Source organism: Galeopterus variegatus, unplaced genomic scaffold, assembly GCF_000696425.1.
Source record: "Galeopterus variegatus unplaced genomic scaffold, G_variegatus-3.0.2 Scaffold10160, whole genome shotgun sequence".
NCBI lineage: Eukaryota > Metazoa > Chordata > Mammalia > Dermoptera > Cynocephalidae > Galeopterus > Galeopterus variegatus.
In genome coordinates, this window is record NW_007736271.1 from 25,249 (window position 1) to 36,773 (window position 11,525).

General features: G+C 45.2%; 1 protein-coding gene across 1 annotated transcript in view; it reads right to left on the bottom strand.

Moving 5' to 3' along the window:
• BMP2 (bone morphogenetic protein 2) overlaps positions 1–4,787 on the bottom strand; it is a 13,255-nt gene extending 8,468 nt beyond the window's left edge. Inside the window, exons 1-2 of the mRNA XM_008594107.1 lie at positions 4,710–4,787; positions 3,161–3,510 (exon numbers count right to left, since the gene is read on the bottom strand). Coding sequence (XP_008592329.1) covers positions 3,161–3,503 — 343 coding nt within the window. The 5' untranslated portion in view covers positions 3,504–3,510; positions 4,710–4,787. The remainder of the gene's footprint in view (positions 1–3,160; positions 3,511–4,709) is intronic.
• Positions 4,788–11,525: the final 6,738 nt, after the last annotated feature.

The window sequence follows — 11,525 nt, forward strand, 5'->3', positions numbered from 1 at the left end:
AAAAAGAAAATATAGGGGAACCACTAAAAAATAAGGTACAAGAGAAAACATCAGAGCAAGGAAATGTCACCGAGCACCAAAACCTCAATCTCAATGAGCATTTTCAAAAAGAATAACTGTTCTACTTAATGGGGCCTTTTGTAATCACACTGAAATACCTGGGGTTAGGGATGCACACCAGGGAAGTACTGGTTTGGGGAGGCACTAGGGACACACAGCAGGGAAGTATTGGTTTGGGGGGAGGGGTCCATGTCTCCAAATCCTTTGTTTGCACTGGGAAGTTGTGCCATAAATTCTCCTTCACCAGGCAATGGTTATTTCTTTAATTTTCCTATTATATGGATATATTCATGATAATTAATACTTATGAGAACAGGGTTAATCTCTATTTGGGAGCTTTAGTCATAGAGGCAAATAATTCAGTTATTCCAGAGCCTGAAGAACAAGCACGTGGTCTTTCTATATTCCTAAATGACAGGAAGGCATGAAAACTTGTTGCAGGGCCAGTGAAGTCAACCAGTTTCAATGTGCTTCCAACTGCAGCAAAGCATAAAACATTCCTTCCAGCCGGAGAAGTGAGTTTTCTATCCTCAGTAGCGGTTTTCAAAGGCCTGTGCGGCTGAAGCACTTTTTAATTACTTTGAAAAAAGAAAATTTTAGCCAAGTTTGTATTCTCCCACATAAAAGCCATTGTAGAAAGGACTAGACAAAGTTCAACAGGAGAAATAAGAAACTGGTAATTTTGTCTCAGATCACCTATCATGTGGTCCCATTATATTCACATTGGTTGAAATAATTTCATCATAATATCTCCTATCTTATATAATTCCACCACCAAACCATCTGATCTCACCCACAAAAAAACCCAACAGGTAATTCTTGTAATTGGGTCCTTTTGGTCGTTTACCAAATAAATGCCCATTAATGCTGCAGAAACCAAATTCTGCTCTTAAGCCAGCAGCCTTAATCACATGGTTTATTAAATGTTTTTTTTAGTAGCATGTATGGCACAAGGATAAAAATCAAATAACGAAACAATGAAAAGTCTTTAAAAAGTGCTACATCCAGCCTAATAATGATTTACTAGTCATGACGAGAAAAGAAATGGATTTGTTGAAATCTGGGGCAAAAATTACATAGCTTTTCTCTATCGTCTAATTGCATTAAGATCTGAAGTTGCTGCAAGTTACTTTTAAACAAGTTGGTAACTTCTGTACTGTTTTGTGCGTAATATTTGCACTTTTAAATGTTTCTGACTTATAAACCCAAGCATGCTGTTTGAGTCCAAATAACATACTAGAATAATGAATAGCCTGTTTAGTTTTGATCAAGTCACTTGTAGAGGAAAAGAAATATGCATACTTCACTGATGAAATCCTCATGCAATTAAATGTTTTAGGTGTTAACTGACTTAAAGGATCTTCCTTTCAACTTATAAGAGAGAGACAGTACCTTCCTGGCCTTAAAAATAAAGTTAGGAATGGCTTCCATGCTAAATTTCCAGAAGAGGTGGCTAAAACAGCTGTTCTTGTTACTTTTCTATCCATTCTAATCAGCATCAGCTGGGAATGATGAGCTGGATCTATAATATCCCAGGGTCATGATGACACAACGTACATGAATGCAAACACTTCTACATATGACAACAGACAACTTCTGCTTTCAGTGGATGAATTCTAAAGGAGTAGAATGAGATCTTACCCCCTTTCAAATCTCTGATTTCTACTAGCAGAAAGCACTTCACTTAGAAATGTGCTTGAAAATGAACTGATTCTCAATTCAGTGTTGCCTTCACCACGCGTAGCTGCCTTAATGAAGTATCTTTTGTTGTGTGACATGCCTTTGGGAATTCTTCCCATTATGAACCAGTGTGCTCACAAGTATGTCATCCTTCACACTGGGAGAAAACTTCTGGCTATGCTGCTTCTGATTTGTCTGTCTCAGAGCATAGATACCCACTTGAAATTGAGCACCTCAGCAGGACAATGCAAGAAAAAGGGAACTTCACTCCCAACGCTCCCTATCATACAAGTGGTTTCTCTGTGATATAGAACTTTGTACTCTTTTCTAGAACTTGAAGGAACCCACGCTCTATTTAAGACAATGCAAGAAAAAGGGAACTTCACTCCCAACGCTCCCTATCATACAAGTGGCTTCTCTGTGATATAGAACTTTGTACTCTTTTCTAGAACTTGAAGGAACCCACGCTCTATTTAGAATGTATCAAGCCAAAGAAGCATTTAAACATGTAGAAGAAGAATTGAGGTGGAACATATTTTTGACTAATTGCTCTAAGAATTTAGGTACTACCGATCTCCATAGCTGCTCTAAGACATCTCAAATCCACTAAATACCTTTCTGATGAAACAAGCAGAAATACTCTACCTTAGAAAAACCACATCCAGTATCATAAAAAAAAAAAAAAAATCCACATTTCCATGCACATGAAGTAAAGCAGGCAGCTGCTGCAAAAGCTTTTATCTGAAGGCTAGCCTTGTCTCTACTCAGAGCCTATCTCAGATTTAAGCGCAAGACAAGAAAGTCATTGTGGAAACAATAAGATTGATTGTGGAATTGATCTCCCACGGGTATTAGATAGGGATTCGAAATCTTCCAAACCAGGCCCAGATCAACTGTAAATTAGAAAGACTTTGGGGCCTTGGGCTTTGATTTTTCAATACTATCTCTGAAAATTCTGCCCTTGGCTCTGTCTAGCCTGAAACCCCGGCTTAAGCAGGAGACGCAGATTTATAGAGCAAGGGCTTCCAGACAGATGTAAAGCAATTCCAACTCTCCCCCCTCCTCCTCCTTCTCTCCCTATGGAATTCTTGCAAGTTTAGCTGACTAGGGGCATGCCTTTTGCCCTCGTCTTCCCCATCTCTTGATTTCTCTCCAGTTCCTGGGGGAGGAGTCGCTCTCTGGCTGCAAGCCAGGAAAAGGGTGCGGATTTACCAAAGGGGAATCCCTGGCTCCCCCGCCACACAAGCAGCGCGCTGAAATCAGTTTCAGAAAGGACCGTACAGAAGCAAGAGTGGAAACCTCGGCGGCGCTCTGGCCAAGCTGCCTCTCCAGGGATGCCTGCAATCTGCCCACGGTAGGGGGTTTTGCAGAGTGAGTCCCCGCCCCGGTGCCCGCCCCCACTCCCTGCTCCACACCTCACCTTCGTGGTGGAAGCTGCGCACGGTGTTGGCGCGGCTGGCTGCCCTCTCCAGTCGGTGGTCTGGGGCTGGCGCGCCCGGCTGGCCGGAGTGCCGGCGGTACAGGTCTAGCATGTAGGGGGGCACCACGGCGTCCCTGCTAGGGGTGGGTCTCTGTTTCAGGCCGAACATGCTGAGCAATCGCAACTCGAATTCGCTCAGGACGTCGTCCGTGGGCTGGGACGAGGGACGGCCCGACGACGCCGAGAACTTCCTGCGGCCCAGCTCGGGAATAAGGCCGGCCGCGCCGCCCAGGAGGACCTGGGGAAGCAGCAACGCTAGAAGACAGCGGGTCCCGGCCACCATGGTCGACCTGCGGACAGGGCCGACGTGAGTCACCCGAGTTCCCCGCCCAGTCCTTCCCCTCCCGCCCCCGCAGCCCCAGCTCCCGTTCGGTTCGCATGCCCCTTCCTCCAGGGTGCCCTCCTGGCTTGCAACACTCTCGGGGCCATGTAGGAGCGGCTAAAGCTGGACTGTTTGGAAGGATGGAAGGCCCCAAGTTCCTGAGCCAGATGGCTTTCTCCCTCCCATCCCACTCTCAACCCGTGTGACGTCTGATTTGGGATTTTGCCTCCCCCCCGCCCCCAACCAGCGTCAACGACTGTCACCTTTTTTCTGTGACACAAGGGCTGACATCCAGTGCAGGGAACCTGGGGAAACCACTGCTTGGTCTGATACACTGCGCCCCCCATACAAACCCAAACACACACTGCCCAGCGCTCACTTGCATATAAACACGCGCAAATGGTGCATGTGACTTCCTTAGAGGCACTGTATAGAACTTCCTGACACACACCACACGCACACACACACCGTCTATAACTTCCAGACCCTGTAAACTAAAGACCACAACTTCCGAAGCCACTTGCAACTCGTGGCCTACGCACCTAAGCTCAGGGGTGTCAAGACAGGCCACTCCATCCCCGCATTCCCCTAGTGCAGTCAGATACACATAGATATTCCTGGGATTACGTAAATGACTAATGTCTATTAATGCATGTATCCGCTGTTAAAAACACAGTTCAAGGTGGCACTGAAGTACTGCCCCCTCGCATTTCTGGAAACAGGAAGAACCCCAACTTTTAGTACTTTCCTAAATGGGACATGGTTCTGAGTAGGGAGAGTAGGTCTCGGGGAGAAACACGAAGAAGGGCGAAGGGATCGCCATGGCAGGGCGTACAGGTAGGCAGCTAACGGGTAAAATCCATCCAGGGACCACCCTCTCAAAGGGATTTATTTGACTTTCAAAAAACTTTTTTTAAATCGTCTAAATGTTAACAGCCCTAATAATATACCGAGGAGAGGGGAGGGAGGAAGAGTGCGGGCGAAGAGGGCGAAGCTGACTGTCGCCTGGGGCGGTGGGATGGGGGCACCCCTGCAGGGGCTCGGCTGCACGTGGACCTGGAGAGGGGTCTGTTTACATCCGGCCTGGCAGGTCCCCTGGGAGAGCTCAGCCGCTGCGGCTGCCGGGTCCCCGCGCCCACCCTCCCAGCCCGAGCCCGCGTCCTCTACCTTTAGGAGACCGCAGTCCGTCTAAGAAGCACGCGGGGACACGTCCATTGAAAGAGCCTCCACATGGAAAAAACTCTGGCCGAAAGACCTGGCGCAGGGACCGTGTGTCAGGTCCCTTTCTTTGCCTCCCCCTCCTCCTCCGCGTGCTGGCCGCGTAGTCCCTCTCCTCTCGCTGGAACGGCGTCCCGGGGTCGCGCCCGACCGAGGAGCGGAGGTGCGGCGGGGCAAAGGCACCGGCGCGAAGTGGGGAGCCCAAGTTATTCTCCCTGCAAGTTCAAGAAGTCTCCAGCCAAGTGCTGACACACAACAACAGCGAGCAGGGGGAGGAGTGCGGGGCAGGGAAGGGACGAGAAGGGAGAAAGGAAAAGCTGCTGCTGCTGCTGTCGTCGTCCTTAGGAACCAGCGCCCGCGGGACGCGTGGCCCCGCGCGGGGCCGGCTCCGGGACTCGGGGGGCGAGGGTCGGGCGCTCGGCGCTAGCTCCGCCGCGGCCCATGGCTCGGGGCAGCCATCCTGGGTGACGCCGGGTCCGGAGAAGGGCACAGCGGCGATCTCGGTGCCAGGCGAGTTGCCCCCCCGCATCACTCTGCCTTACTCCAGCGCACCCCCATTAGTGCTCCCGAGTTGAAACCAGCGCGGCTCCGGCGCCCCGTCCTCCTCGGGCGCATTCCCCGGCGAGTCGAGCCGAGTCCTGCTGTACGGCCAGAGCACCATCATCCCCACCCTCCCCCTGAAATCTGAGGCAGGCCCCACCCAGAAGACTGGGTGAGGGTGATGGAAAAACAGATTCCTGCGATTGTAGCCTGGAACCATTTCACAAAAAGATCTGCTGAGATCCACCCCAATTCAATCAGGCACCCCTGCAACCCGCAATCAACAAAGAAACAAAACCCCAGAATGCAGGCCAGGCTCTCTGAGGGCACCTTTAGAGTTCCCACCTACCTGGTTCTTTGAACAAGAAATGCCTCCAGAATCCAAAACAGAGGCTTCACAGAGCTGGTAAGATGCTCTCTCTTTTCCCTGGTCTCAGGAAGGAATCAAGACACAGATGCAGCTGCCTTATAAACTTAAGGCCCTGCATCCTCTTTACATTTCCCAAACTGATATAACATAGCTCCCTCATATCAGGACCAACTCCCACATTTACAGTAACTCCTTCATATTTCCAGAAAATACATATCAGGGCAAGGAAAGTGATGCTCAAGAGACACACGGCCACATGTCCTGTACCCTCTCTGGATCTTAAAGAGTTAAAGCCTAGTTGTGGTTTCCTACTAGAGCTGAAGCTAATGCAAACCACCTGCTCAGATGTGAGGCACAGGACCAGAGGGTCAGGTTGCTGAGCTATGGGGTCTGTTCTGAAAATGCTTCAGTTTTAGTAGATCAAGTGATAGGCCAAAGGCCAGAGGGTCTGCATTGCAGCAGCCCTGCTCTCCTTACCCCCTCCACCTCCTGCCCTCAAACGAGAGAGCGAGCGGAGCGCCCGACACTCGCTGGCCTGCCGGGGCGAAATGCAGGAGTAATGCAGGGTCTGGCCTTTACTTCCCCACCGGGCCCGTTATTCAACTTTCAGTTTGAAGTTTTTCGGTAATACACAATTACAGAAAAAGAGAACTCAACCAAGTTGGCATAGCCGTGGAGTAGACATTTCTGTGTTTCTCTGGGGTGGCAGGAGAGTTAGAGGAAAACCAGAGACTAGAAACAGAGATATATGCATTTGCATTTGTACAAATATGTGGATGCATTTATATTCATATGCATGTGCAGGTATTTATCATATAAGTATATCTAATATAGAAAAATACGCGCGTTTCCATAAATATATTCATATATGTAAAGGTATACAAAGGAAGGCACACATTTCTATATATGTGGCATGGTTGTCATGCTGCTATACATGACACATGTGTGTGGCAGTGTGAGGGAGGGTGGGAGGGATTTTCTTTTCATGGTAGCAAGCACTCGGTGTCTTGTGATATTTATTTCGCCCAGCTCAGAGGCAGGCGATTAGCAGCTCAGAGGAAAGCAAAATAACGCACAGTGTGAGCCAAGCATACAGGACAATTCCTGTTTGTGACCTTCTGCCCCACCTCCTTCCACCAAGCCCCCAGAAGCAGGGCTGTGACATGTGGTCAAGTCACTTGTCTTCCTCATCCGAAATGTTCCCCAAAGCCGCACCATGAGTCTTGGGCCAAATCTTTCTGTCCCTCCCAGTATTCCAGGAGCCTCCTTGCAGAACAAGATCAGGTTGCCCAGACGATGATCAAAACCACTGGCAAATTTTTTTTGAAAAAGGCCAGATGGGCAAAATCAGGTTCTCCTGCATCAGAGCTTTCCAGCCTGCACAGCAGAGACAGAGAAGAGTCAGAAGCAGGCACTAGTGTATTTTTTTTCTGTTGGGGAGCTAAAATAATTCTAGGTTCCGCTCATGTAAATCGGATTAGCAACTCACAGAGGGGAATTAGGCACTCGCTGTTTCTAAAGGTATAAAGGTCAAATAAGGTATTTTGGAGGAATCCTGCCTACTAGAAAAGTAAAAGGGGGTGGGGGGCAAAATGTTCAGGAGCACGCTTTTTTCCCTAAAAAAAGTGTTATGGAAGCTGATTATCACTGAATCATTGGACACCAAACACATAGTCAATAAAATATATTCTACTCATAGAGACTCAAGTCAAAAAGTGTTTATATGCTTCTAAAACTATTTCCTTCCCTATCAAGTTTAATTGAGAAGTTAACAATTGTTTCTGTCATCAGTGAGATTTAAAAAGCAAACAAAACCTATAAGAGACGTAAATCAGTATGTAGCTTTTAAAGAGGAGGAGGAAGTTGATGGCTGTTGTATACACCCCAAGAAAAGATGAAAAATAAATCTTCAGTGGTGACATCGAGGATGTCTTTCAGCTTTAGGCCTTCAAAACCTGAGAAATGAGAACATTGTCAGTTCTTGAAATAGTCTTTAGATACTCAAGAATCTGAGAGAAAATTGGCACTTCTGGACACTGTGTTCTGTTTCAGTGTTGCCCATCACAGGATCTTTTTTATGCAGGGTATGCGATTTCTCAGGGTCTCTGCTGAAGGGCTTTTCCCAAGCACTACTTTCCTAAATTGGGGGCCCATTTCACCCAAGATCAAAGCTCTGTAGTTGTTTTTTAGAGATGGGTGCCCTCTTGTGGTGGAAATGAGTTCAAACACTTGGGAGAAAGTTCATAAATAAATAAAAAAATAAATAAATAGTTTCCGAAGACTGACTTAGGGTCTAAAGTACAGGATGACTACACCTACCCATTTTCCAGGCAATAGCAATAGTCAGAAATGACAAATTTAAATAGAGAGGGCCTATATCTTTTTATTCTCTTTGCTAATGGCCACCTTCCACCTGCAACTCAGAATGCAGGGTTAGTTCCATACTTTGAGGTGACAGAGTGTATGCTTCCTTTGAAAATATCACTTTGTGCCAGCCCTGGTTGATTCTCCCTTTTTTGCAAGTACATTCAAAGTTTTTTTTCAGTCCAGAGGGTGAGATTCTTTCCTTCTGGGTTTATCAAACTTGGTGTGTCTGCCAGCGAATATGGGGAGGGTTGGGGTGGGGAGTTATTTAGGTGTAGTGGTGGTGGTAGTTGCAAATTTAGATACCTCAGAGGGGATAGGCAAGTTATGTAAGGAAGGATTCTGTATAAAGGAGGTTGCTCATATTCCATTCCGGTCATTTCTTGCCAGTTTTTCAAAAGATACCGGAAATCCACATTTGATTATGTGTGGATGTGACCCAGAATGAAATTAAGTGCTTAAAGAATCATACTTTGGCAGCTTTTCCTTTAGCAGTTCAGCCCAGATAGTGTTTAATTTTATTGCATCCTGCAGCTATTAGCATTCAGCATTGTTCTTGCTAGACCAACCATTATGCAAATTAACGTTAAAATAATGATCCTCACGTACTGTAAAGTTCACAGCAGGCGTTACATGATCCATCCACCTTGTAATTGTCATTCCATTGAAACCTGTGGCAACTCCTCTGAGAAACCTCTTGGCTTTTTAGCATACCTATCACTTTGTTACTAGTGTGACACCCAACCCCAATTCCACTTACTTCTGCTGGTTGAGGTACTTTCACAGGAACCAGGAGCCACAGCAAAAGAGCAACATTTAGCCAAACTTTTACCTATTTGGTAATGATTTTATATGCAAAACTAGGCCTAGTTGGCCAAATCAGGGTCTTTGCTTTTGGCAAATACTGACTACGTCTTCTTAAAAATTTAGGGAGAATAAGTTTTGTGAATTGACTACACTCTCACAGAGTTTGGGATTCACACAGTAAGTGTTCTATAAACTATGTTGACAATTGTTCAAGACATAGTTGGGTGACCTACGTTCTAATTCTGGTTCAGCCATGGGTGACTGATTTTAAAATGGTCACCTCATCTGTTGATCAGGGTAAATAAATATGTGTTCTGCTTGCCTCAGACAGGCGTGACGAAGTTCAAGTGGATAGCGTGCGCAGACTTGGAGAATTTTAAAATGGTGTACAAACACAAGATCCTGATTGCTACTCACTCTAAGTATCTTCAAATGTATTCTTGGCCTTCTGCCTGAATGAATGCCTGGTTTTTAGAGATATGGTTTTGTATATTTTTTTCTTTTTTTAAAAGAAACAGCTTTTATCATATTGCCAAACAGTGGGTACTTTATCAGAAAGCTGACCACTTGGGTTGATCTAAGGCAATGACAAATTCTCATAGCCTCAGCCCCCTCATGAATGTATGTAGAGATAAATAGGTGACCTCCTCACAGGGCTGTTATGAGGAATAAATGTGTGTGGAAACAGCAAAAAGTTGCAGAATGTATGTGGTTATACACATGCAAATTAACGTCACTAGTTCTTGATAGATATGATTTTGTGTTGTTATCTTCTTTTATACTTGGTAGATTCCAAAAATATGGGTTGAATGAATACATGCTTCTGAAAAATAATAGTAGTCTTCCAAATAAGACTCCCCTGAGAAATCTCTTGGCTTTTTAGCATATCTATTACTTTGTTACTAATGTGACACCCAACACCAGTTCCACTTATTTCACCTGGCTGAGATTCTTTCATAGGAACAAGGAGACACAGCAAAAGAGCAGCATTTAATCCAAGTGTTACCTATTTGATGTTTGATTAGACACAGTAGGAAGGATGGGTGGAGTGGAGTGATTTATATGCAAAATTAGGCCAAGTTGGCCAAGTCAGGTTGTTTTAGATACACACTAAGTATTATTTAATTACCATATATCAATATATTTGCATATCTTGTCAATAACATTAGGGCCGGCCTGTGGCTCACTCGGGAGAGTGCGGCGCTGATAGCACCAAGGCCACGGGTTCGGATCCCATATAGGGATGGCCAGTTGGCTCACTGGGTGAGCGTGGTGCTAACAACACCAAATCAAGGGTTAAGATCCCCTTACCGGTCATCTTTTTAGAAAAAAAATAATAATAACATTAAAATATTTTGTTCTTGTGTTGATTAGACTGTGAAGAGTCAACCATAGTATTTCTCTTTACATACACAGTCTACAAATATTTATTGAGCAGCTATTAATCCCATGGCTTTATGTCACTCAGTTTCCAGTTCATACAAAGAAACATAATCTCTGCACATAATTTATTTAGAAGTCAGTGGAAGAAATGAAACATGTTCACAGATAAATAAATATAAAATATAAAGCATATGAAATAAGAACTTTGAGAGAAGAAAGAATTGCTACAGGTTTAATAGAAAGCAATCTCTCTTCTAAAATGTGGACTCAATGAATTCAAAGTATGGAGAGTATTTGAGAGGAATATTCAGGTGAATAGTAGGCATCTTTATGAACAACAATCAGCATTAGCAACAGCAAAATTACCACCAACATTGTTAGTTACTGAGTTTCAGGTACTGGCTGCTTTCCATTTGTTATTTCATTTAATCCTTTACAAAACCTTGCTCAGTGGATGTTATTACCCCTATTTTATAGATGAAGAAACTGTGCTTAGAAAGATAAGATCATTTTCCAAGATCAACAGCTAGCATGTAACACAGACAGTAGCATAGTCTAGAACTCACATTTTTGGTTTTTTGAGTTTTTACCCCCCACCATGCTAATGGTCTCTCAGTTCCATATAGTAGAAGCAACCTGAAACCCAAGACATCAAGTGGGAAAATGCAGGATGGTATTTGGAGAAGTCCCAAGAGATAGTTCACGTTTGGAGGTGGGTTTGGAGAGGGACAAAGCAATGCTAGAAGTAAGTCTATTCTTTTGGTGGGGTCTCAAAAAGACAACAATGGCATATTCTAAAGGAGCAGCTGAAAAGAGTTGAACAAAGAAACATTGTACAAAGGTACAGTCAGCATTGAGGGGAAATAGCAGGAGATGGTGAAGTACCCTGGCCCTACACTGCAAAGCCAAACCAGGCTTTAGGACATTAGATCTACAGGGGCACAGGAGAGGCAATCACTGGAGCCCTGAGAAAGCTGCAGCTGAAGAAGAGCCATGGGCAGAAGTGGGGAGCTGGAAAGGTGAGCAAGTATCCCAGCCTTCCTTTCCTTCTAGTCTCTGAAACATCTGTGGGTATCTCCCATTGGCCTAATTTGACCAGAATGGCAAGTGTATTAGTTATCTACTGCTGTGTAGCACATTACTACACACTTAGTGGCTTGATGCCCATTTATTATCTCAGTTTCTGTGGGTCAGGAATCTAGGCACGACTTCCTTAGTTCCCTACTTAGGGTCTCACAAGGCTGCAATCAGCGTTGGCCCAGGTTGTAGTCTCATGGTTCTCTCCAATCTTCCAAGCTCAA